This window comes from Rissa tridactyla, chromosome 22, assembly GCF_028500815.1.
Source record: "Rissa tridactyla isolate bRisTri1 chromosome 22, bRisTri1.patW.cur.20221130, whole genome shotgun sequence".
NCBI lineage: Eukaryota > Metazoa > Chordata > Aves > Charadriiformes > Laridae > Rissa > Rissa tridactyla.
Genome location: NC_071487.1, coordinates 6,338,185 through 6,365,025, shown reverse-complemented (window position 1 = coordinate 6,365,025; position 26,841 = coordinate 6,338,185). Strand labels below are relative to the sequence as shown.

At 49.7% G+C, this 26,841-nt stretch overlaps 1 protein-coding gene and 1 long non-coding RNA gene across 13 annotated transcripts; one reads left to right on the top strand and one right to left on the bottom strand.

Moving 5' to 3' along the window:
- Positions 1-155: 155 nt before the first annotated feature.
- Positions 156-22,220, bottom strand: SCAMP4 (secretory carrier membrane protein 4). 12 transcript variants are annotated; one of them, XR_008463332.1, is made up of 9 exons: positions 22,128-22,220; positions 16,282-16,490; positions 15,929-15,984; positions 13,009-13,137; positions 9,885-10,041; positions 5,213-5,314; positions 4,146-4,263; positions 1,662-3,413; positions 156-1,623 (listed from the first exon to the last, which is right to left on the bottom strand). XR_008463332.1 is itself a non-coding variant. In XM_054181896.1 (8 exons), exons 3-8 carry the CDS (start codon positions 15,933-15,935, stop codon positions 3,237-3,239), a joined length of 690 nt encoding a protein of 229 aa, XP_054037871.1. In that variant the 5' UTR covers positions 15,936-15,984; positions 16,423-16,490; positions 22,128-22,220; the 3' UTR covers positions 156-3,236. The 12 variants fall into 12 exon arrangements, 1 of the variants encoding a protein (XP_054037871.1); XR_008463327.1 differs by having other exon boundaries at positions 16,423-16,490; XR_008463333.1 differs by having other exon boundaries at positions 16,282-16,493; positions 22,128-22,219.
- Positions 22,221-22,310: 90 nt separating this feature from the next.
- On the top strand, positions 22,311-25,896 carry LOC128900588 (uncharacterized). The gene is made up of 4 exons (XR_008463338.1): positions 22,311-22,529; positions 23,452-23,603; positions 25,224-25,298; positions 25,427-25,896. It is a non-coding gene; the product is annotated as an uncharacterized LOC128900588 (long non-coding RNA).
- The last annotated feature ends 945 nt before the right edge of the window (positions 25,897-26,841 follow it).

Sequence of the window (26,841 nt, the reverse complement as noted above, 5' to 3'; positions counted from 1 at the left end):
CCAACGCAGAGGATGGGCTTCATCCGTAAACGTGCTGTTCTTTTAAGGAAAAAACAACATGTGGTGGGGAGACTTTGGAGGAAAATAGAGATTTCGCCATTTCCCTCTGCCAGATAATTCTGGTTACCTAGGAACAGACACACTTCTCTAATGCGGCCAGTTCTTCTCATCAAGCACAGGATGAGCATTTATTGTCTTGTGATCAGGAGAAAAACATAAACAAAACCCAGAGCTCCACAAGTGACATGAAACATCGCACACATACACGCCACATGATGCCGAACAAAACCGGGAGCCAGGTCCAGGTTAATTGTGTTAAGAAGTCTTAGAAATCTAATGTAAACATTTAAAAACATACAGAGGAGTCCAAAAAAATAAGCCACAGTAGTTCAGGCAGCGCGTTGAGTCAACTTTCTGGAATTACGGTTTCTGGCATCAAAGAGGATGGAGGGGGGATGAGGGATCTGGCAGATCCCACCCAGAGAGGTTCGACAGAGCTCTGTAGAGACCTCCAGCAGTGACTGCTAATGGGGTGCGATTCTGGTGTCCAGCTCTAACCATTTTGGCGGGCAGGCTCCTAATCACCCTTCTGCTTGCATCAAGCATTTTCAACATGACTCAACGTGGGTGCTGCAAAACAGCCTCCCAGATTATCCAAGGGGAGAAAAAAAATAGAGAAGCCAAGCATGGAGTCCCCGGCAAGGCTTCTCCTTTTGGTTCCTTTGAAATCTCCAACCTGACACACTAAAAAAAAAAAAAAAAAAAACCAGACAGACACCAATCGCTTTTGAAAAATTTTGGCAAGAGGCTGAGGATAGCGAGGGGCAGGGCTGAAGGGAGCGTGATACACGGGTGCACCATGTTTTGGTTTCCAGGCACAGCCAACATCGCGTTTGGCCCCGTTAACCTCCCCTCGCTCCCCTGTAGTGCAATCGTATTTCCAGGGAGTTAATCGACAGGCAGTTCTTTTATCACTCTCTGATGGCAAGCAACAAAGAACACTTAAAATCACACTTGACACGTGACAAAGGCACCTAAAAGCTTGACAACGCGATGAGGTCGTGTTCTGTTAAGAAGGCTTCAAGCGCTCGTACTTACAAGCACATTGTACACTCGCAAGAAAAAAAAAAACCCTCGTGTTTGGAGCACATTAAATAGCCCAGACCCAGCAAACGGCTGGTTCTGCAGCAGGGCATCAGTGTTGCTTGTAAACTGAAATTCAGGGAGGTTCTGCCCTCTGATTCATGTTTGCTTTTGCTTTGGCCCTAGTAATAAAGGTGTCATGCAGACTCCAAGCTGTACTTCACTTAGTATTTACAGTATGACACAGGAAAAGTTAACAGAGCAAATGGGAAGTTCTGCAGGGGCAATGCAGAAGGAAGAGTTCTCCTTCGTGAACTATTATTTTATTAGATAAGGCACATATAGAGACAGTTTTCAAAAGATCACTTGCAAATCAATTCCACCTAGCCAGGACAGCCTCCCTGTCCCTTGCCAGGAGCCAATTTTGTTTTCCAGTTACTCAGTGTGAATTTGGAGTGACTCCACTTCCACCATAACATCTCCAGCATCCCATCCGCCAGCCGGCCAAGCTCTGGGGCTGACCGAGGGGGTGCCCAACACCTCCCGGCTCTGGGGCTGACCCAGGGGGTGCCCAACACCTCCCAAGTCCCCGCGGTGGAGCACTCTGTCCTTCACAGGATCGTTGGCTAAAACTTTCAGAGCCAAAGACTCTGAACACTCACTCCTTATAAAAATATTGGGAACTGACCTCCCAGTTTTGACAGGTTTGAAAAAATTCACAGCAGGCCGTTGAGGGAGAAGAAAAAACTGCAGCCTTTGCTGCTTGGATCACTGCAGGACACGGGGGAATTGGATGGCTCAGGCTACAGGAGTCCTGATGTACACGCACAGAATGGAGATGAAGGACGAGACGGATGCTAGCTCTCAGGGAAAACAATCCCTCCCAACAGCTTTATCCTCTCTCTAGCCGATTCTGGGAGAAAGGCAAAAATCTCTCTCTCCCTGCTTGTACCTGGAAGGAAAGCGCTGCTGGCTACACAGCCGCAGACCTGGTCTGCGCCGCTAGCATCAGTTACGAGGACTAACAAGCTTTCCTTGGTCTACCAGACCCCACTGCATAACATCTGGATTTCAACTACATCAGCAGAAAGGAGAATTAAAACTATTAATTGTAACGGAATTCCTCCCAAACCACATCGGGGCCCCAGATCAATAGTTATCTTGCATCCGGCTACTGGCTGGGAGCCCAGAAAAAAGGGTGTCCCAATGGGGCCAGGTGTGTCCCAAAGAGCATTTGTTGGGTCAGCACAAAACCTGGATGGAAATTAGATGGTGTAGAGATCTCGTGCTGCCTACCTCTAACAGGGTGAACATCCCCCAGGTAGCCAGCTCCAAAGCCCAGCTTTCCAATAGTTTCCCGTGGGCTTTGAATCAGGCTTTTAGCGAGCAATCATTAACCGAACGAGATGAATCTGCACCTTTGAAGCACACAGATCCAGCAAAAACTTTTGGTAGCAGAGAAAGCAAGGCTTCTAGCATAACAAAAATCCTAGCCAGACAAATGAGGACTCTTGTGGACTTCACATCTGAACAACGCTCACCCACAGCAAGCACCGCTATCTAAAGGATTCTTCACCAGAGAGTGCAAGCAAATGAGGTTGTGGACTTTACAAATACCTTTGATATCACTAGTACCAAATAATTTAGGTGTCGCATTTCCCTTAGAGTGAAAAATTCCAGATTATTCATCCAGGAGAGTAAACACCAGTTGCTACTAACGCTCTGATTGTGTTAGTTACAATTAGAGACGACTTGGCAGCATCCTGTGCGTGTGATGAAAACTAAGCAGGGAGGCAGGAGAAGGAGCAATCGCGGTAGTGTTCATCGTCGTGGGGAAGTCAGCCTTGTCCACATCTGGTCACGAGAGGATTCCCTCAAGCCAGGGCAGTGAATGGTTGGTTCCTCAGTCTGTGATGAGGCAAATACTGGTAACTCAACACAAACAAAAAACTTTCCGATATGCCGTGCAGAGCTCCGGAGGTGGCGAGGGCTGACAGCACGTATCTTCTGCGGTGATGAGCAGACAAAAACCAAAAAAGTCCCCAAGATGACTGGGGTGCTTGGCAGGGGCGGGAATGCAAATGATCTTTTCAAATAACAATAATAAAAAGACCAAAAAGAAGAGAATCCAGGCAGTTTGCAGCTGTTGCTGCTTAAGGCCATTGGTTTCCCGGGGGATAGTTGGGCACTGTGGGATACTCTGGCAGGCTGTTCCCAGAAAAATTGTTGTACTGGGCCTCCCTGCTGGGGGGGTTCCTCCACGTGCCACTGTTCCACTCGTCCTGAGCTTTCTGAAAGCTTCCACCACCCCCTCGGTAGATTTTATGTACCTAATGAATGAGAGAGAGAACAAGAGAAAAACCAGTAACAGGCACCCAAACCTCCTCCTTAGAAGAGCTACAGTCACTTTGTTACTGTATTGTGTGTTTGTTCCTCTCTCTCTGTAAAGAACTGTATTTCTAAGGAACAAAAGCACTAAAAAGGTAATAATATAGTGAACAGAGGTGCAAATAGATAATATCAACCCAAGACTTCGACCCATTTCAGCCGGACTCCTGGGATTCAGGTTGGGAATCCCACAGCAAGGCAGCCAACCCCGGCCAGCGGGCTGAAACCTCTGTAACACTGACACTGCTGCTTCAGCAGGGCTTCTGTCTTCTCTCCTCCTCTGCCACCAGTCTACCAAAGCTTTCCAGACAGTCCTACTTCCAAATCTTTATTTCTGCAGAGAACCGAGGACCACTTCCCATCCGGCCATGCAGTCCCCACTGCAGGCCACCTCGAGATGCTTCACCTTTACCATCAATGACCATCCCCAGGAGCAATGAAGTGCTTCAAGTGATGTAAAGGAACATCGCCACATGAAATGGTGACGACACTCAGCCCCAGCTGTCTTGTGTTATCCGGATTTGTCCTCTAGATACTCTGAGAGACACCAACTGACTACACTGTAAAACCTGTAAAAGCAGGGATGGCTTACGGTGGCTGCTCAGCTGCCCGTTCACGTTATTGCAGCATGAATTGTGGATACTCCAAGGCAGAGAGACATCTGAAACACCTACCCTTAAAATGCAGATGAGCATTGCGACCGCCGACATTGTAAACATAATGGCAGGAAACAGCATGAACACAGCAGCTGCCACATTGGCGCTGAAGAAAGTAACGGCTGCCAGCCATCCGCTGGAAGAAATAGAAAGAAAAAAAACAATATAGCCCCCTTTATAAGTGTCCTTATTATAAGAAAAACTGTTTATTCACACCCAGAAATTACCAGGCAGCTTTAAAGCTCTTGAAAATGAAAAGAACAATGAAGAAAATGGACAGAATTAAATACAGGTATTTCTCCAAGACCTCAAATCTCGCTTGCCAGCATCCCTCGCTAATCCAGTCTCAGTCCTTTAGGGGACTGCACAGACTTTGGGAAGAGAAGATTTATTCCCAAGGTGCTTTTGGTTGTGCAGAGGTCGAGTGTCTAGAGACCGGGACTGGGACCAGGGAATAGGATTTCCACTGCATCTCTATTCCTTTGATGGCAATAACCAGGTAGGGCAACTGGAGAGCAGAGCACTTAAGAAAACAAAATGCTATATGGAGTGCTGGGACTTTCTATTATTTGTAGTTTCAGCAGGAATTGCTCCCAAGTCTCTAGAGACAGAAAGTTAAAATGCCAAACATAACATAACCAGGGACAGACACTAAAATGCTCCCGTTTATTTTAGGACGACTGTCACAATACGTGCTCTATAGGCCAACAGTGAGTCATCACACACTGCTCACCATGTGCTGCGAATAATTTGAGGGCAATGCTAAGGGAGGATCAGATGAATCTTGAAACTGGCTGGTTAAATGGTAAGAAGAAATGGACGTTGTAGGAAGGTGCTAAAAAGAACTAGCAGGTGAAGGTACCCGGCTCCTGCCAACACAAGAACTCTTGCAATAACCAGCAACGGGAACAGAATTGTGCACTCCAGAATTATGCCACAGAGGAAAACAGAAAGCTTCTTCCCCTCCACCCCACACAGACTCCCACCAGTTTCTCAAAAGTTGATAGAAACAGCCCGTAGCCTGAAGCTCTCAGGCAACGGGAGCTGAGGGCTCAGGTATAAGGCCGTAGGAGCATCCTGCTTACCAAGCTCCCCATCCAGAGAAACCAATCGCCTGCAGGATCGTCAGAATAAACTGCGCGCCAAAGACGAAGAAAAAGGCCATAAAATTGAACGAGCTGTCCGACCTGTGAAGGGAGAGAGGAAGTTAGGGGGAGACTGGCACCTCGTGTTGCTTCACGCTGATGTGTGACCCCATCACGTACAAACCCTCAAACGTGGTATCTCCGAAGAGATCCCTCTACAGCTGCATACTTTGAAGGCGACTCCTCTTTCCCTGGCAGTGAGAGCACACAGATCCATCAATCATCAGCACCGAATCTCTTCCAGTAAGCCTGGTTCCTGCAATTGCTCTACCCAAGTAATCGCATATACGATGACACCCGAGGAGAGGCCATCTCCTGCAGAACACAGTGCCCGAATCGTTTCTTTCACCAAATATCTGAAGACGGCACAGCCTCACACCTGCGCAGCTCAGCACTGGCAAGGAGGCACAAGGGGGCCTGAAAAACGGCAGGCAGAGTTTGCCCACACGCTAAAAGTGACCATTGAGCATGAGAATTCCAGCTGGGAATGTCTCAGTAGCTGCTCATCATCACACTTACACACCCACGGTCAATAATGCAGCACTGGGACACGGCAGGAGGAGAATCAGCCACGTGAGAAGCGGGTGGTGCCCTGGCTGGGGAAACGCAGGAGCATGCTTTCACACCACTGCGGGCTCCACACCTTCAGGACGTACAGGTTGAGAGGGTCCCGAATATGTGAGGTCCTTTAATCTATGCAGGTATAACAGGCAGCACGAATATGATCCCAAACAAGACGGCTGACAGGTATCTTCACGGTCTCTCCGCCATGGGTGCACAGCACAGTCTTGCCCAAGTTTTGGCTCTGCCATAGAACTGCAGCAGAGCATCTTCATCCCATTAAACCAGCTACACTGATGAGCCAGCCTCTCACTTGTAAGCCCAGGCACATCTACAACTCCCCACATTATTGTTTTTTAATGCTACAAATGATTCCCATCCTCTCAGGAACTCAAAGGGCCCAGATCCTCCTAGAAGCTATGCTAAGGCACATTGAAGACGTGGAGGTGATTCGAGACAGCCAGCACGGCTTCACCAGGGACAAGTCCTGCCTGACCAACCTAGTGGCTTTCTACAATGGAGTGACTGCATCAGTGGACAAGGGGAGAGCTAGGGATAACCATCTAACTGGACTTCTGCAAGGCCTTTGACACGGTCCCCCACAACATCCTTCTCTCTAAGTTGGAGAGATATGGATTTGATGGGTGGACTGTTGGGTGGATAAGGAACTGGCTGGATGGTCGCATCCAGAGGCTGGTGGTCAAGGGTTTGACGTCCAGATGGAGAGGGGTGACAAGTGGTGTCCCTCAGGGATCCGTACAGGACCGGTGCTGTTCAATGTCTTCATCAATGACATAGACAGTGGGATCAAGTGCATCCCCAGCACGTTTGCCAACGACACCAAGCTGAGTGGTTGCAGTTGATGTGCCAGGGGGATGGGACATCATCCAGAGGGTCCTGGACGAGCTAGAGAGGTGGGCCCGAGCAAACCTCATGAAGTTCAACAAGGCCGAGTGCAAGGTCCTACACTTGGGTCAGGACAATCCTTCGTTATCAATACAGGCTGGGGGCTGACGTGATAGAGAGCAGCCCTGCGGAAAAGGACCTGGGGGTACTGGTGGATGAAAAGCTGGACATGAGCCAACAATGTGTGCTTGCAGCCCAGAGGCCAATGGCATCCTGGGCTGCATCAAAAGAACCGTGGCCAGCAGATCCAGAGAGGTGATTCTCCCCCTCTGCTCTGCTCTGGTGAGACCCCACCTGGAGTGCTGTGTCCAGCTCTGGAGCCCTCAGCACAAGAAGGACATGAACCTGTTGGAGCGGGGCCAGAGGAAGCCACAAAGATGATCCGAGGGCTGGAGCACCTCTCCTACAAGGACAGGCTGAGACAGTTGTGGGGGGTTCAGCCTGCAGAAGAGAAGGCTCTGGGGAGACCTTCCAGCCCCTTCCAGTCCCTAAAGGGGCTCCAGGAAAGCTGGGGAGGGGCTGTTTGCAAGGGCATGTAGCGACAGGACGAGGGGAAATGGTTTTAAACTAGAGCAGGGCAGGTTTAGATGAGACATTAGGAAGAAGTTCTTTACGCTGAGGGTGGTGAGACACTGGCCCAGGTTGCCCAGAGAGGGGGTGGAGGCTCCATCCCTGGAGACATTCAAGGCCAGGCTGGATGAGGCTCTGGGCGACCTGGTCTAGTTCAAGATGTCCCTGCTGACCGCAGGGGGCTGGACTAGATGGCCTTTAGAGGTCCCTTCCAACCCAACACATTCTAGGATTTACAGAACAGATTTACAAAAAACACTTCAGTTGCTTATGAGGCAGCTTGGTGCAAGGGGGGATTTACAGAAGAGCTCCAGTCATTCCAGCTCCTGCTCAAACCCTGGAAGTATTTAAACGGCTATTATTGGAATTATTAATATCTTAATGTTTATCAGTATTATAATTCTATCCCCTAATGCCTAAAGAAGAGATGAGGGAGGCAGGACCCCCAGGCTCTGGAGAGGTCAGTGCTGTGGAGCCTGGCTAGCCTGGGACAAGCGGAAAAGCCTCCAGCCAGACCCCTGCCGCTCTGAGCCGCGTGCTGCGACCTTCCATTACCTTCCATCTTCCCTGGCCACAGTGATGCTGTGAAAGAAACATGCCATCCCTGGAGCATCCTCACGACCCTCCCCCCCGCCACTTAAAATATCACCTCAGAATACAGCAATGTGAAAGAAATACTTTAAACATGGGCTGTTCACAGTAGTGCCTGTCATAATCCAATTAACAAGGATTAAGCTCGAAGCTGAGCCTTCAAACAGACTTTCGCAACTACGACCTGAAAGGGCTGCAGGAGTCTTCATTTGAAAGGATATGTGGGAATTAGTGAGGATACACAGAAAAGGTGATTTCTGATCCAGCTTTCTGGTGCAGATTTGCAACAGCTTTGCCCTAGCGCCAAAGCTCTGCAGCTAATTTAATTTTGGATGCAGATGTATGACGAAGGTTTTACGAAAGCATCCTCGCAGGACATGATACCAGTGTTGAAGGGTTGCCCCTTCCCAGAAGCAGCACAGCCAGTGGGTCTGACCCGGCTTTCCTGAATCACGACTAGCTGCGATCCCCCACGGAACAGCGCTGCCCCACTGCAATGTTTTCCAAGCCTCTTCTACAACTGATGGCAAAGTCAACGCTCTCTGGGCTTGCCAGTCTCTCCCTACGGCTTATTCTTTTTTTAACTGTAGAAGTCTTTAGACAGGGTACCCTCAGGGACCTTTCAGTATTCAGTTGCATAAACACATACAAACAACATTAAAGAAATAATTAGAAACGGTCCTTGTGAAGCCCAGAGGAGGTCAACGGTGAGGAGTAATTTTTCCCAGACTTCAGAATGGAAACTGCTCTTTGAAGAGAGCTCTGGCTGGCACTCGGAGGCCCTCGGGCTTCTGCACTAGGGATGGGGACAAAACCCCAGCCCCAGAGGGCAAGAGTTCAGAGCTGGTACTTTCACGTCTTTTAAAACTTTCAGATGAATCCGACCCAGCGGCCTTCCGTTTCCATCAGAAATAATCCTCTCTGTACTCCATGATGTAGAATCACAGAATGTGTTGGGTTGGAAGGGACCTCTAAAGGCCATCTAGTTCAACCCCTAGTTGGACTAGGGTCTGTACAACACTGATGCCATTGTAAGCACCACCGTTAACTGCCCAGTGTTGTTATTATACAAAGCGTAAATTTGGAAGAGCATTTAAACAACTAACTTAATCTGTGCTAAACAGACAGCACCCACCTGCCAACTCCCACTTCTATCGGCTGCTTTTGCCGTTCTCTAACCCGACTCAGCACAGAATCTGGTGAATAATAAAAATCCCACGCGTTCTGGTAACAGGGAACCAGAAAGAGCTTCACCTTCACCCCTGACTGGTGCGTGGGGTCTGCTGGTGACACGCAGTGTGACGCCGGGCAGGTCCCTCCCCTCCTCTGTGCCTCCTCCCCCTGCGGCAGGCTGGAAACTGCTCGGGACCTTCACGGCTCTGACAAGCATTATGCATTAATGTCTGAATAACGCCTCGTGATCCACAGCAAGCATGAGCAAATGCAAATGATTATTAATTAAAGTGAAAATGTAGGATGGCTTTAAATATTTGTGGAGTTTCAAGAAGGGCTCGCTCCAGGGAACTGCTTTTATCTAAAAGGCAAAGCTGCCAAGCTCTCAAGTATCTAGAGACAAAAAAACCAGAAGAGTTCTCAAAAACTAATAACTTAATAGTCTTCCATCAAAATAAGCCTCAATGAAGCTTTACCAAATTAGCATCTATCTTAATGTTATACTGATATGAGGGTGCTGCTAAGCCTGAAATATTTAAGTAAAACGTGAATTTCATCCTCAAACAAATCCTCATAGCAAACTACTCGCTGCTGCTCACCTCCAATCCTAGGCAGGTGACCCTCAGTCCTACATCTAACATTTAAAAGTAGCCGCATTCTTCTTCATCTCAAAAGTAAACAAGACATTCAGACATCAAGCCCTTAATCTTTATCCCAGACAGAGAGATCTCCATAGGGGCACTTCCCAGTAACAACACATCTCTCTCCCACAGGAAACCCAAACAAAACTTCCCCGTGGGCTTCTACTTACCGAAAGGCTTTGTAGGCAGGTCGGAACCAGCAGACGTAGCCGCAGGGGCTGAAGAGGATAAGCCAGAGGATGGCCAAACCAAAATTGACCCCGTAGCCTCCTCCGATCCACCACGCCAGGCAGGCGATTATATTCACCACCAGCGTCATGCAGTAAACTGTTAAGAGGGCAGAGGAAAGAACGTGAGGCTGTGCAGCTGCATGTCTGTGCGCAAAAAGGAAACAAACGCCCGGTCCTGCAAATAGGAAGGGTCCACACTGCAGTGGGAAACTCGAGCCCAATAACGCGGGGGCCAGCAGCACGGGGACATCCATCTCCCTCTTTTGGGACCTGCCAAAGGATGGAGAGCTGGGTAGCGACCGATGCGACCAATACAAGACTCAGGCCAGCATTATTAAGAATTACAAGCAAGGTTCAATTCCCATTTGTAGCAACACCCCGTTATGAGAGAAGAGCAGTGTAAAACGCTGCCCTGCACCCATCCTCCATACGACTTTGGTCTCCGCTTGCTGAGGCTGCCTCGGGAGCTATTACAGAGCCAGCTCAGTGCCTTGCGGGCTCGCTCTCTGCTTCCCTGGGCCTCTGAGGAAGCCTGCGAGTTAGCTTCAGGGCTTGTAAGTGCTGCCTCGAGCGAGGGGATAAGCAAACTCCAATCAAGCTGAGAACACGGGACCACAGGGGTGGCTTAAAGGCCCTTTCACATCCCTGTTCCTGCCACTTGGATAAAAAGGAACCATTGACAACAGCCCCCAGAGCACACCAGTGCTGCGCCAAGGAGATGTGCGTGAAGCGACGCTGCTCCCCCTTTTCCCTGGAGCTCAGCATCACTGCAAAGGGGGGGCTGCGGACTTCCTAGCGTCCGCAGGCTGAGCTCAGCCCCCATGCTAGGGGCTCCCCGCTTTCCCCTCAATACTCCAGGGACTCCCTGCACGCCCCAGGCTCTGCCAGCGTTGAAGAGGCTTAGGCCAGTTACAAGCTCATACTTTGAAAAACAGTTGGCAGCTCTTAAAAAAACTTTGCAGTAACCTGTACCAATTAGCACAGACAAAGAGAAACCAGAAGGCAGAGGGTCCAAACACACCCTTCAGTCCTGCCTGGTGACGAGCTCACAGCACCACTTTGGACCCCAGTCTCATTTATTCAGTCTAAATTACATCCCAGAATGTCTCTTCGCCTGTGGTAAGTGAACAAGCCCTGCCCATTCCTTGCTTCACTACCCGCCGTGGCTCTGCCGCACATCACTGCCTCGGTCCTCTGACGCCCGACGCCAGCCTGGCCTCTCCCGACTCTTGGCGCAGACCCACCTGCCTTCACGCTGCTGAACAGCTCCAAAGTTGGGTGGTCATAAAAAAATATTGACAACACAGTCAGGAGAATTTAGCGTGGAAAGCATGCGAGCCCAGCCGCTGCTTCTGACACACAAACTACGTGAGAGTTAAAATAAAAGATTGTTTTACTACAAAGAAAATTTCTTCCGAGTAGCTAACAACAAGGCTTTATACGCGATGGTTTGGGTCTATCTTAATATTGGTGGGAAGAAAGAATTTTAATTATTTAAATTTAATTTATACAGTGATTAGCTGCAGTTCTAATTTTTCTTTTCAGAAGTCATTTACTCTCTACAAAAACACCCCAATCACCAAGCCAGGAGCATCCATAAAGTTTTGAGGAACTTCTGGCTCTCCCTGCATGTCAGGCAGGAGTTCGTTCTCCAGTAGTGGGAGCTCTGGTACAGGTTTCCCCAAACCATCATCCACCTTAATAAAACATCCAATTAAAGTAATGAGCATTCAACTTTCCAGTGATGACTTCGGTGTTTCTATTTTTAACACCGGCCTTTTCTTGTTTACCGCTTTCCCTCCATATGTGTCTCTCTCTCCATCCCATCCCAAAAAGTCGGGGAGAGCCCAAAAGCAAGCGTGGGCAGCTGGAAATTTTAAAACTCCTGGTGAAAATGCCAGGTCTTCTCCAGCCACGCCTCGACTAGTTGCCCAAATGGCTGGCACCTTTCCAGCCTGCCATTAACTTGACTGAGGGACGCTCTGTTTGGGGAGAGCCGCAGACAAAGGCAGCTTTACAGCGTGCAACATTTAACCAGTTAGTCTGAAGGGACAAGCAGTTTCTTCAGGCAAGAAAATTACAGAGCTCATTTCAGCATCTCTAAATAACAAAAGAACAATGGAGTGATAGATTACGCTATTATTTATGCACACAAATCTCTCTCATACACACATCCTATGCATCTGGAAGAAAAGCCATGCCACCAAATGCATATCTGGCAGAAAACAAGCTTTCCTTCAGTGAGGAGGGTAAATAGGATGACAAGCATTTAGGGGGAAAAAAGATAAGCAAGGCAAAAAGATTTTTAATCTTCCAAAGCATTCCCTGTGGTTCTCTAGCCCTGCCGCACCATTTTTCATCCGACTTCATTCCTTGGAGAAGAATGGTCAATATTCATTACTGATTTTTTGAACGGCTGAGCCAGCCGGCACGAGCCCAGAGCCAGGAGGTCTGTTCATACAGAGCATCAGCAAATCACCAGCTGTGACCAAGAGGATCAGCGCCTTCTCCAGCAGGACAGGGAACCTTCTGCAGGCTTACGGATAGCTGCAGAAGAGACGGCACACGGCTAGAAGACACTGCTTCGATTGGGAAGGGAAATCTGTGGATGGCACAAACAAGGGGGAATTCTACCCTTCCTATAGTGAGGTGGGGAGACAGGTAGCAAGCATAAAAGCCACGTTTATTTTCTTGCCTAAAATTCTCCTGTTCATCTTATTTTAGGCCAATTGGGAATTACTTTAAGAGTTACGTTTTGGGGAGTAAAACGTCACTTGCATTAATAAAGGATTCAAATGTGGTCTGCTTTTTTCCCCCTCAGATTTACTAATAGACTTTTCTAGCACTGTTACTCTCTTCTTTCTTCAACAGCTGCTCTGTGGCAAAGATTTAAGGTGTGACAACTTAAAATTTGGGCATAAAGTTATAGTACAGTATTCTATGAGGAATATTGTTTCTCATCAACTAATTGCAGTCACAACTTTAAAGCACACGAGTCATTGAGATGTATGGTCTGCTACCACACATACATGTTTTCCCAGCACAGGTTTCTTATTCAACTTACAGATCCAGACGTGGTAGATTCTCTTCACCAGAGACTGATAATCGATGGGAATTTCATCAGCAAAATTCTGGTAGAAACATGGTTTCAGAGGGATAAACTTGGGGAGCGGTGGGAAGTTATTCACCTTTTCTACAACGCAGAACACAGACATTAGCTGAACGCAGAAGCATTACCATATGGCTGAGCAGGTGTAATACCCTCCACACCTTCCCCACACACACCCCTGGGCCCCAGGGTCGAGGGGACTCGTAAGAATCAAAAGCGAAACCCATCGCCAGCTCTGGCCATTCATCTCCATCCTCACCAAACACCTCGTTCTCCTTCCTCGGCAGCGGAGAGGACACTTAAACTAGCACATGCAAAGCTTAGAGCAAGGAATAGAAACGAGCTAATGAGCAACACGTGGATTCGATCCCTTTACTCATCAGTGTGAAGCTGTGCAAAAGGCACTGCAAGACAAAAAAACCTGAAAGTAAGCTCCAGGATGAGGTTCCCCAGGAAGTGGGGAGAGGCCAGCAACATCTGGGGGCGGGGGGGGACAGGCTGCACGGAGGTTTTTAATTACAACCTCTCCAAAAACCAAAGCCAGAGGAAAGGCTGGCCATTGTCCAGCCAAGCAGATTTACCTACAGACACAAGCTCTGCACAGCCAGGCTCGCCGGCGCGTGGTGGCAGGGATGTCCCTGTCACAGTAAGGAAGGGTGCCTTCGGAAAGCACCTCCCAAACTGGAATTTAGTACTTGGATATCATCCAGTTCAGGGAAGGCACATCAGATGTCAGGCATGATTGTGTTGTGACAAGACGCATGAACGTACCTTTTTTTCTTTAACAGACATGTTTTTCCTTTAAGGTTAAGCCCCAGCAAAAAGAAAAAAAACCAAACCCACCGCATTCAGATACAATAAATCAGCAAATGCTGACAAAAGCATGGCATGGTGAAGAAAACCTTACCTTGGTAAGAAATTGTGTTTATAAATCAAGTAATTAAATGCCTAAATCCTCTGTGTTTAAGCTGCTGTCAGCTTCTAAACAGATGCGCAGATTTGTCGGTGTATCTGTGTGTGCCTGGATGTGCGTTTCTACATGTTTGGGAATGTTTGCTCTTGCCTTCGAGTGCTGATTAAAGTTTGATTCCAGGGCATTGTGACTAATTGTCTCTAGTCTACTTCAGCCCCAGTAAACAGAATTAAAAACAACCAGAGGAAGAGATGAAGAATGTCCTGGGAAAACCTCCAAATGGCACAGAAGATGAGAGGAAATGTCTGAACAAGAACTGTCAGCGCAAGAGTTCCCCTTCTCTTGCCATTATCTCCCTGTGAGAAGACATTTCGCAGGAGCAGCTTCCTAGCTTCATTTGAAGGTTGGCAGGGAAGGAGCTAAAGCTGTAAGCCAGGCTTTAGGAGAAAAAAGGCTTTACTTCGTGCAAAGGAAAGACATCTTTTCACACAGAAAATACGGTGCGGATAACGCCCACCGTGAGTACACCAGAATTAAATATGGAATAATGTCTGAAGTCACCAGCTCAACTTGTTGTTTCATTAGACTTTTCCTCATAAAAACAAATATTAAGTCTTCTGCCCCTCCTCGCCCATCTCCTCTAAAAGCATTTAACATTAGTTCAGGTGCCCTTTAAAGCTGGTATTCGTTACTGGATAACACCTACAGCCCATCACATGTACTGCCGATGTCTTGCCGCTTTCAAAGTCCATAGGAATTTGGACTTCTTAGGACTTATTTTTTGTTTGCTATAAACACCTCCTGAGCTTTCTGCCGGACACTCTGTCTCAGCAGCCTACAAAAGGACATAACAGTGCTGGATCAAAGGAAGGGAAGAGGGCTCCGCTTTTAAAGCTAACGAGACAGCTCTCTAGGAAAGTCAATAAGACCAAGATTAACCGACCACAGTAAAAGCAGATTCTCTAACAATCTGGGGGGGTGGAATTTGAGGGATGAGGAAAATTTTGTTCTGTCCCTCTTCAACAGCCAAAACTGCAGGTAGTTACTTCGGTTCTGTTCTCTTCTCTTTCCTCTCTCCTACAGTCCAGCTCTGTCGTGGGCAGTAGAGCTGCTGCCAGCCTCTACTGCAGAAGTTCCCAAATGGTGGGGACAAAACCAACTGGCCAGCTGGGCACCAGCCGCTGCAGTTTGTTATTTTTCAAGCTCACAACACGCTCCAAGTACTTCCACACTTGTTTGCTAGGTACACAAAGATCGGGATTACACCTCTTCTCTGTGGCTGCCCAGCTGCAGGCAGCCAGATGACCACTTTTTCCCACCCAGAGACCCTGTAGTTTTCAACTGTTCTGGGTTACTTCCAAGAACAGACAAAAGAAATCAAAGGAAAATATCCCCTTTCATGTTGGACCGCATAGCTTGGAGTGCTACAGCACTCCCGTTGAGGCATGGATCAACACAGTAGATCAGCAAGCACAACCCGTGCTTTCACAAACTGAACTGTATTACCAACGAACAGCAGCTGTATGCAAGTCCCTGGCCCTCTCTTATCTTAAAAAGGTTGGGAGGAATTGTGCTACTAATGTCACCAAAGGTAAAATTAAGATGTATCAATATCAGTAGTACAGCTAGGAACGCTGTGGAAAGCTGTTTAGCCTCCGTAAGGCAGGAATTCTTCTCATATACTTTTTTGTGAATAAATTCCATCCTCGCAGAGCTTTCAAACGAGTCACACCTTTAGGGGCAGAACAGTAACCCCAGCTGACAAATCTGCAGTGGATGCAGCATAAAAGTGAATGTGACCAAGGCAAGAAAAGAGAAGTAGCTGAAGAGCTTTCGGGATCTCCAAGATCTCAGGATGGGATGCATGTCACATACCTGATGCGTTACAGCCATCACAGCACGCTGAAAAAACATTCTCTGAAACCTGTCTCCCTACATCGCTGTATTTTGAGGTGCTCTTACCTGCCATTTCTATTAGGAGTGTTCCCTGGTGAAGTTTCAGACAGATTGCAACAGATCTAGTGGAGAAAGAAAAGCAGGTCAGCACGTGTCACGAACCAGTGCCCCAAGAACCTCCTGGGTTCAGGACTCTCTCTGGCACAGCGTTTGACAGACTACAAGCCCAGGCTCCCACTACAAACCAGTTGTCTCCAATTGCCCAAAGTAGACACGCTGTAACCTTACAGAAGGGATCACTGTTTCTCCTTGTTCATATAAATCTCCACCTGGTAGCATCTCATTCAGCACAACCCAACTGTCAACCACTTTTAAGGCTTGGATTATTCAGCAGCAAACAAATGCGCTCATAGCGGTACCTGGCAAAGGCTGAGGACGCGGAGGCAGCTGCTGCCAGAACACAGGGACCTCCCAGCTGCAGCCAAACAAGCCGAGGCAGCCAGGTCTGGGTGGGACCCAGCAAAGGGCACGCATCGGAAGAGAAATTTGTAGGAGCTCACCAGACTCAATGCCTCATTTAGGTGCTGAGATGATTCGTTGGCTTCTGGCTCTCTGCAGACTTTCCCAGCTGCTGAAACAAAGAGATGGGCACTGTTAGCTGGGAAGTAAACTGCTGTTCAAAAAAAATAAATAAATAAAAACAATCAGCTGGTACACAAACCCCAGTGTCCCTCATTATTTTAATAATTGTGCATAACCCTTCTTAAAATACAGGTTCATTCTTTCTGTTACCACCATTGAAAACAACCGTAATTCTGGAAGAATCGAATCCTGTAAAGTTTACTCAGCGTCAGCCGTGTTGCTGATTTTGGCAGAACCGATCACACAGATGAAAGAGATGTCTGTGCTCAGCTTTGATTCTACCCTCTTTTCCGTTAAGGATAAAAACACCCCGTGCCCCCAATGCAAGAACAGAACACCACAAAACAACCCTTTAAACCACCACTGCAGGGTCTGACAAAAGTTATCAAGACGAAGGAAGTCTAGACTAAAAACTGCCCCGACAAAAACCCAACAAACACCACAAGCTGCTGCCAGCACCGACAGCAACCACAGCGCCCGGGTCAGAATAGCTGCGTTGTACCCAAAGCCCTCAGGATTTACAGCAGCTCGTTTCCCTTTTCTGCACCTCTGTGCCGTCCCGCGCGCCCCGCGTATGGTCTGGAGGTTGCAGAGTTTACACTGGTGCAATTATTTTGTTGGGGTTGCATTTAATTTCCCTTTTAAATGAGCTACTCTGGCACAGTCCTTGGTGGAGAGAACGGCACTCTAATAAGCGCGACCTGCACAGGCAGCTTATTCTTGCTGTACGTAGAGATGCAGTTATATACATCTACATCAAGAAGAACATATTATTTTGCTTGTACCAGACTGAAGAAAGCAACAGAGTGGGGGCAGGAAAGTCCTGAGCTGCTCAGGGCTGGGACTCCCTGGTTAAAGGCTCGCACAAGGGGCCCCGTCGCAGCTGAAGCCTCCGGGCTTTCCCACAACACAGACGTTACCCAGTCTCTGACAGGCGTTTTATAACCTATGATTTAGAAGTGGAAGCATTTTGCTTTGCCTTTTTTAAACGTGTGAATAGAAAATAAAGTATGAAGACGGTTCAGAATACAATTAAAACTCCACCCCACCCATTTGCAGCTGCTCCCAGCTGAGATCTGTAAATTTTGGGGCAAGAGCAAATGACACACAAACACTAGTTACACGAATGCACTAAGAGAACAGACTCTCACTGAAAGACGAGCAGATGAGTAAGATTCACCTTCAGAAGAGGAATATTTAGTTCACGCACTCCAGTGCCAGTGTCTCGCAGCTGCAGAGCGGTGGGAGGCGTCAGTCTATCCCACTGGAAAAGGGACCAGAAGGAAAAACCAAGGGACACCTTCCTTGGCTTGAGGGGGCCATAGTGGCCAAACAGTAGCTCTCCTGAGCCCCCCCTTCTCAAGAAAATAATTGTGGTGAAGCTGAGTGGCTTCAACTCAAATAAATAAGTAAAAAACAGTAGCTCTCCTGAGCCCCCCCTTCTCAAGAAAATAATTGTGGTGAAGCTGAGTGGCTTCAACTCAAATAAATAAGTAAATAAACAAACAAACAGGGAAAGCAGCATTCTGGTGATCCACTCCCTTCACATCTTCCCCAGTTGTTCTCATTTACCTGCTCCTTTCCTAATAAATCTCAGCCATGGTTTAATGCTTTGAAGACAAAGTGCATTATCACAGAAAGAAGCTACGACAGAAACTACCAAATATTTCTCTCTCCGTCAACCTTTGCTTTTATGAGTAACCTCACAGAAGTTCCTGGCACAACAACTGTCATTTCCCTACAGAGAGATGTGTTTTGGAACTGCAAAGCAGCATTAAGAATATTTCTTTTTGCAAAGACAAGCACAAGTGACCAAGTTTTACACTGAATAATCAGTTCCTGAATCACTGACCTTCCACTGGTTCAGCTGCACTGAGACCCCAGCCCAGCTCCCGGGGAAAGGGAGTTTTCCCCCACGGACACCAACACCAGCAAGCTTGAACCTTTCGCAGGCATGAATTTAAGACTCCAGGATCCAACCCAATGCTATTTTTGTTCAGTGCTCCGAGATCCACTTGCACAGGAGTCGCTGTATTCATACCTCCCCAGCTCACCGCTTAATTTGGGCAGGATTTCTGCAAACTCTTTTTAATTGCAGGGTCTTGGGATAACAGGCCTCAGATGTACAGTCAAGGAAAAAATCTTGTGGCTAATAAGCGATGACATTGCCCAGCTCGGATGGTCAGTGGGGAAAACGTCACTGTGCAGCCTAAACATCCTCCAGTCAGGCTCCAATAGTGAGATCCTGGCATAAGGAAACAGATTTGCAGCAAGTGCCAATAAACGGGTACATAAATGGGTATCAACAAACCACGTGAGAATTTGTGCAAGATGACAACACATAAAATAAGCTCTCTATTCACCGTAACATTTGCAGTTTAATTGGGAATAGATAAAACCCAGCATCTCGCACTCCACTGCAGAGATTTCTTCATGTATCATCCAGTATTTGGGGAGGGAGGAAAAAACCACCCAAGCTAAGGAAACTGTGGTGTGAAGCGAACTTCCTTTTTCCACTGTTGTCATCCACGGTCAGTGAATAACTCCAAAGTTTACAGTCCAACACACATGACTCACAAGAGCCCACTGGAGACAGTCGGAGCTTTTCTTCACCAGTGTTTCAAAGACAGAACTGCCCTGTGTCATTTTAAGAGACATTTTCCTTTTAAACCAAGACGCGTATGCAAGCAGCGCTGTTTTTTCTAGGCGGACAACAACATGATTACTTTCAATGTGACTTCAGTGTGAAACACATTTCACCATCTCAGATTAGGGAAAAATTTGGGAAAAAATACCTGTGTCAATCTGCTTGAGGCACGCTGCATGACTGCATGTATGTCACTGTTTTGGCCCCTTGTTTGATATAAAATTTGTTCTACCTAGGTTACAGTAAATAGTTTTAAAAGTTTCAGTTATTTCTCACTACTTCTTTCTCCAAAAAGAGAGAAGGGTGGTAAGGGAAATAAATAAAGGACAGGCCAAAGGAGGAGTCCTGACACAGAGGTGGGAGAGCTGGACTCATTTCTGCTTTGCCATAAACCCACCCTAAGGCCAGATTCACGGGACACCGGCTCCTCTCGTGTCATCTGCGCATGTCCCAGCCAAACCCAGAAGAACCCGACATCCTAAGCTTTTCATCCAGCAAAATTCACCAGCTTCTGAAGTCTTGCTTTAGGGTATTTTCTGTACCGCTTTTATATCTTCATTCCGCTACGATAACTGTAGCGAGGCCTAGAGCTTCCATGCAGATCTGTACTCAAGGGTTTAATCTCGAGCACTTTGCCGAAAGCAAATAGAGGGGCAGGATCCGTATGTCATGGCAACGACAGAAGAACTTGCCAACACTCACTCGTAAGACAATGACTTCATGATTCGAGCACAAGTGGAACGAGAAGACCTGGGCACAACACGCAACTGCTGGAAGTGGTCTGAGCTCACCCCTCCGGTGAGGGCTATCACCAGGGACCAGGCTTTCAGAAGTCACTTCACGCTGCGAGCCAGCAGACCCCAGACCTTTCAGAAGAGCAAGTGGCCTATAAGCAAGGACACCCCGCAGGGATCTAGGAGACGTGGATTTGAAACCACCAGCCTTGGCAGGGAATAACATGTCCTCCAGTGCTCCTGAGACAAGCGAATGCCTTGCTCATATGCCTCTCCAGTTGCATTTAAAGAGAAAGTGGTGACTCTGCACTGGTTTTAAGAGGAAATGATGGGTTTGAGTCTCATTCAGATGTCCAACTCTTATCAGGAACTTCCCAGAGAGCCCAAGGCAGCAGAGGTCACTCTGCAAGGCACCAAAATGCTCAGCTCAGCACTATGAACCTAGACTTTGTACAGCTGATACAGTTTGCTTTTGACAGTGTTTCCTCTCCACACCGTGCATGGACAACCCAGCGGAGCAGGACACTGCCCCTCCAGCGACGCCAGCGCAATGCAATGCCGTGCTTCAAATTACATGGGGCGACCAAACCAGCCAAAAAATTAATTCCAAAAGCTGCCTAGCATGACCAGTGAGAATGAGGAAACTGTTTAGGGCAGCACTGCTGCTGAGAAATGCACAGGGAGCAATAAAGGTAGCAAGGGTTAGCCTCCTCCCACGTCAGTCCAACGGACACAGGGGACACCCGGCTGTACAGAGGATTTTGCTGCTCCCCTCCTCCATCCTGGAGCTGGTGAGAAAGCACAATCAGAAGCAATTGCCCTCAGGTGTCTCCCAGCCTGTTTACACAGCCACATCTACTGCCACAGCAGATGGGCAGAAGCCTTAATTTAGGTACTACGGACAAATGCTGACTTTGGTATGACCGCTTCCAGAAGTAAATCGTGGCTCTCAAGGCCAGAACCACAGAAGGCTCAAGAGAAAGCACAGAAACACGCATGTTCAGGGCACAAGCCTATTCCACCACTTGTCACCTACTTGGATTGGCCTCATAGAAGACCTGGGCTGCAAATAGTAGCAACAACATTAGTTGGCCCAGAATAACACTAAAAGGAAGATAAATTAATCTGTCAATTACCTACCTAATTTCTAACTCACTGCTCTCTTCATCACAAGCTCAGATGAGTTTCTTGAGCTAGTTAATGCTCACAAAAAACTAAGACCAGAGAGGGGGAAATAAAATTAGAATTAATCATAGAATGATCACAGACTGGTTTGGGTGGGAAGGGACCTTAAAAATCACCCAGTGCCACCCCCTGCCCTGGGCAGGGACACCTCCCACCAGCCCAGGTTGCTCCAAGCCCCCTCCAACCTGCCCTTGAACCCCTCCAGGGACGGGGCAGCCACAGCTTCTCCGGGCAACCTGGGCCAGGGGCTCACCACCCTCACAGCAAACAATTTCTTCCTCAGCTCTCATCTCACTCTCCCCCGTTTACAATGAGGAAATCGATCTAGTAATCTAAATCTACCCTCTTTACAATGACAATGTCCGCGATGTATTGAGGGCAGTATGTGAAAGCACTGGTACGCAAACCACCCACGTCCAGAAGCTTCATCCTCGCTCCTCACAGCTCCTGGACGATCACTTCCATGGACTCCCCCAGCAGGAGCCGTGCAGCCGCCCTGTGTCCCCCTGCCCCGGCCTCAGCCCCTCGGCTTGCCCTGCGCTCCCCGGGCAGCCCCCGTGATGGGGACAGTGGGGACAGGGGGGGATGGAGGGGGGCGAGTGGCACAGCCGGAGTGCTCGGATCAGCCCCGATACACCCGCCATCGCGCTCCGGGGGGGGGCACGGACCCCCCTCCCCCCCCGCCGGCACACGCTGCCCCCGACAGCGGTTCCCAACGGGGCTGACCCCAATCCCGGCCCCGCCGGGTGCTGGCCCCGATTCCTCCCCACACCCGCGCCGCCCCCCTAGACCTGTCCCCAAAACCTCCCCGACACCCCCTCGCTGTCCCCAGGGCTGTCCCCGTCACACCCCCGAGCCCCCTCCCCGAGCAGGCCCCGTTACACCCCCAGGGCCGAGCTGGCCCTGTCACCCCCGGGGCCGGGCCCGCCGCTCTCCCTCACGGACCCGCAGCTCTCCCCCCTCCCCGCCGCCGTCCCCCAACCCAGCCTCGCTGTCCCCCCCATCCCTGTCCCCATCCCTGTCCCCGTCCCCATCCCCCGGCACTCACCGTACCCACCTCAAGGCGCAGCGGCCGCAGCCCCGCTCCCCCGGGCCCGTCGCGGGGTGCGCTGGGAAATAGAGTCCGGACAATGGCGGCCGCCGCCGCGCTCCCGCCACCGCGGACTACACTTCCCAGCGTGCCCCGCGGTAAGCCCTCGTCACGTGAGGGGGGCCACCGACCGTGGGGCGGGGAGTCCGCTACGGCGGCCGGGAGGGACAGAAATGTGGGCGGCAGCGGGGGGCGGTGTTCGTCGTGGGTCGGGATTGGGGCGGTGCTGTCTGACATCGCTGTCGGCGACATAGACGGTGCGATCGAGGGCACCCTGAGGGATTCTGCCGACGACACCAAGCTGAGCGGACGGGTCGACGCGTTGGAGGGACGGGATGCCACCCAAAGGGGCCGGGACAGGCTGGAGGGGTGGGGCCGTGCGGACATCATGGAGTTCAACCAGGCCAAGTGCAGGGTCCTGGAGGTCCTGCAGGTCCTCCCCCTGCAGTGCTGCCTCCAGCCCCGGGGCACCGACAGCAGAAGGACACGGAGCTGTTGGAGCGGGGCCAGAGGAGGCCCCGGAGATGCTGGGAGGGCTGGAGCCCCTCTGCTGGGAGGACAGGCTGAGAGAGCTGGGGGGGTTCAGCCTGGAGAAGAGAAGGCTCCGCGGAGACCTTCCAGCCCCTTCCAGTCCCTAAAGGGGCTCCAGGAAAGCTGGGGAGGGACTCTGGAGCAGGGAATCTAATGATAGGATGAGGGGGAAGGGTTTCAAACCGAAAGACGGTAGATTTAGCTTGCATATCGGGAAGAAATTGTTTGCTGTGAGGGTGGTGAGCCCCTGGCCCAGGTTGCCCAGAGAAGCTGTGGCTGCCCCATCCCTGGAGGGGTTCAAGGCCAGGTTGGAGGAGGCTTGGAGCAACCTGGGCTGGTGGGAGGTGTCCCTGCCCAGGGCAGGGGGGTGGCACTGGGTGATTTTTAAGGTCCCTTCCCACCCAAACCAGTCTGTGATTCTATGAATTGTCAGGGGGCAGGAGGGGTGTGGGTTGTGCCAGGACATGGTCCATGTCCCTGGGGGGTGGGTTTGTCACAGCCCATTCACCAGACAGGTGCATGGATGGCCCCCAAGGGGTAGGGAAGCCTCCACAGTGGCTGAGGGCCGAGGAGAGGCCACCATGGCGGGCGGGGGGGGGGGGGGGGGAGCTGCAGATGGGCAAGGCCCAGCCCTGCACGGGCCTGGGCCCCCATCGCCATGTCCCCTTCATGGCTGTTAAAAACCCCAGCAGTGAGGCAGTCGCACCCCTCAGCGTGAGGAGGTACTGTGCTCTCAGTGTTGGTATCGTTTTATTTTCAGGTAGACAGAGCGGGTTTGGGAGAGGGCGTTTGTGCCTTGCCCTTCCTGTCGGCGCCCTGCAGAGGAGCCGCTCCGGAGGCACCCGCGGGCTCCATCTCCAAACAGCATTACGGCATCCAGCTGCCGGCTCTCGACAAACTTTTGGTTCCAGGGTTAGTTCCAATAGTCGATAGGTGAAGGCTGGATTTGGGAGCCAGGGCTGTGTGGTCATGGAAGAGTTTGCTGTTTATAACTTATTCCATTAAGTGCTGATTTCACTTCTGAATAAGTCGGGGAAATCATTATCAGCGGCAATGGAGCTGGTGCCCGGTGCTTGTGTGACTTCCCTCCTTCTGCAGTTCAGCAAATCGGGGTGGGGAGGGTTGAACAGACAAATCACTCTGAAATTTTTGTGCTGATGCAGCCGCACAGCGGTGCACTGGGAAGTCCCTACCCAACCACACCGACAGCTGGCCTTGCACACTTTCTGGATTTATACACTTTTGTTTGGTTCTGTAGCTCCTTAACTCCTTATTTGCACTGCATTATACTCCCTAACACAGGTACCAGTCCATCTTCAAGGTACCAGCTCTATGTAAATGCTGTTAATTTGGCTATATATAAACCCTACTCTAAAAAATACTTACAAGTCCGGGGGCTGTGGCTTCTGTGAACGCAGCACTCCCAGCTCTGAGCTGTGTGACTCAGGCTCACCCCCCTAACATTTAGCTGAGCAAATGCTGGGGCCTTCGCACCTCTAGTCTGCAAAGTTTCCCTAAAATATGGGTTTGGGGGTTCATTTCTAGGCAGGCTGCCCCCCCTCCGCTGGGGACTGCTCCCCAAAGCGGGCACAGGCAGTATCTGCTAGCTGGGCAAATATTTTTGGGGAGGGAAGGATCAGGCCACCATTGATCTAGAAGCATCACAGAAATGCAGGAAATATTTTAGCTATAAACCAGTAGAGGTCACTCCGCCCCAGTAAATCCAGTGCTACTGGAGGCGTTTGGCCACCAGTAAGAGAAAGGGAGAGCTTACTGGGGAAAGGAGGGATGGGCAGCAGGGACGGGGACACCGGGCATCCCGGTCACCCTGGTCCCGGCAGCTCCTCGCTGTGTCCCCCTGGGACAGACACCGCTCGGGGCGTCCCGTCCTGCTGCTTCTTGCTGGAGGTGTTTGGGCTTGTGGGGGCCACCTGGACCCGTCCTCCGCTGGCTCCCACGGGCTGCGGATGTTAACGCTCCTCTCGGTCATTCCCAGCATCTCCCCTGGAACTGAAAGGCCTTTTTTCATAAACATGGTTTGTTTAAAGAGTAGTTCTTCGCAATGTATTTTTAAAACAGATTTCCTATGATTTAATTTTATTATTTATTTTTTAAAAAAATAATGAAGAAACATGATATTGGTGGAAAAAGACATCTTTTTAAAAATGAAAACCAAATAAAAGTGCCGGTGTGCAGCAGCTGGTTGGTGCCATGGGCTGTGACACCCACACCGCTGCCGCAGCTCCGGCTGGTCCCTACATGCTCCCTGCAGTCCCGGCCACCCCAGCCCCGCTCCCTCCTTGTCCCAACCCTTCCCCTTGCCTCCACGAGCCGTGCCCTGTTTCTGGCTTTTCCCGACGCTCAGTAGCAGCCAGGTTTTATCCTGCAATATAAAAACTGCGGGTGGGAACGCGTGCTGCCTCCAGGGAGACAGATGGGGAAGCGGTCGGGGAGCCGGTGAGGCGAGACCCTGGGATTTACTGACCCCGCTGGTGCAAGGATCCCTTTTCATTATTTTCCTCTGCTCCACAGCTCCCGGGCAGTTCAACTGCTGCTGCCGAGGGACACAGCTCTGGATTTGCGGAGGCAGCAGGGAGCATACACCAGGTGAGATTTTTCAGGGGAAGCAGAGGGAAACGAGGGTGAGATTTGCACACAGCGATACCTTTGAGCTGACTGCATCCTGATGGAGAGGAGTCCTTGCATCCCAGTCCTTGCATCCTTCTTGTCTCCAGGGCATGCATCTTCTTTCCTTCCCTCCTGGGTACTGTTTGAAAATGAATCCACGTACCTCCTGCCCTGAAATGCGTCCCCAGTACGCCGGGTGCGGTCACTGTCCTCAGCTTGGTGGCGTCTGAGCAGAGGTTTCCCAGATGAAGCCCCTTCCCAGATCTTGGGATCCTTCCCAGCATGTGCCCAATGATACCTTACACAAGGTAAAATCTAGCCTTGTGTCCAAACCCCGCCCTGCGTCAGGGCTTCTGGTGCAGCAGGTCCTGAGCCCGCTCCAGAAACGACAGGCTTTTCCATGACTTTGAGGGGTTCCCTTTCCAGTCTCACCCTTTGCTAAAATTTGGAATCACAGTCACTCTCGTCAACATTACTGATTTTTTTTACCGTGTAAAACAGACTTTATTTTTCTTCCTGTAAAGTTTGTGCAATAGACATCTATATACCTGTAGAATACACCTCAATAAAAAGTTTTTCGTCCATACATTATATTACTTTTTATTTAATGTCATGAAAAATTCAGACAACGCTTTTGTCCTTAAATAAACATTTCTCCCTCCCCTGCCCTCCCTTCCTAGCTGACTGGTCCGAAAATTTAGTTATTTTCTTTTCTTTAAAAAAATAGAAATTACAATCTTACAAGACAGAACATTCAATGAGAACAGAAGCAGGTTCCTAAATCTAAAAAGTAAAACATTTCCATAAAACCTGTCGGTATCTACAGGTAGGGGGGGCAGGTGGAGGGTGGTAAATGGAAAAAAAATGTTTTCCGTTTTCTTCCTTTCATTCATATAGATAAAAAATAACATAAAACCGACTGAAACGTTATATATTTTTCTCTTTTTGCACCAACATTCACAAGAATATATATTATATATATATTTTATCCATTTTTATACACAGTGTGAGGGTTCTGGAGGTGGAAATGCACACTCAGCTAAACTGCCAGAGCAAACAAACACAAAAATTAATCTTCATCTGGAAAAGAGCAATCCCTGGCGGCTGAGGTTGCCCTGCTCAAGGGACCCACTGCCGAGGTCTGTTTAAAAATAAAGCGGCAAAATGTCTCGTGGCCGGTGGGACGGAAACGTTTGCGAGACGCCAAGGACCGAGCATCGAAGCGAGTCGGGGCTCTTGGGGTTCCCGTGAGTCATCTCCGCCGGCCACACGCAGCTCCGGCGCAGGGGAGAGCGGAAATCTCCCTTTTTTCAGGCATTTCGACCCGGGTTTTTTTTGCTCGCCCTTTCCCTGCAAGCTCGATGCCTGGCTCTGCCGAGCCGCTGTCTCTTGGTGGCACAGAGGGAGCGCGAGGGACCTTGGCACTGCCACTGCCGCCTCCGGGTGAGCCGAGAGCAGCGGCTGCAGCCCCCAGAGGTGCCGTGGGGGGGGTTTGGCGCGCCCTTGCCCGTCCGTTTCGATG

Excerpts from the sequence above, each read along its gene's own strand:
- SCAMP4 (XM_054181896.1), bottom strand. Across the intron at positions 10,042-13,008 it reads AATCTACCACGTCTGGATCT|TTTACTGCATGACGCTGGTG; the intron begins GTAAGTTGAATA and ends CCCTCTTAACAG. Across the intron at positions 4,264-5,212 it reads TTCTCTGGATGGGGAGCTTG|CGGATGGCTGGCAGCCGTTA; the intron begins GTAAGCAGGATG and ends TATTTCTTCCAG.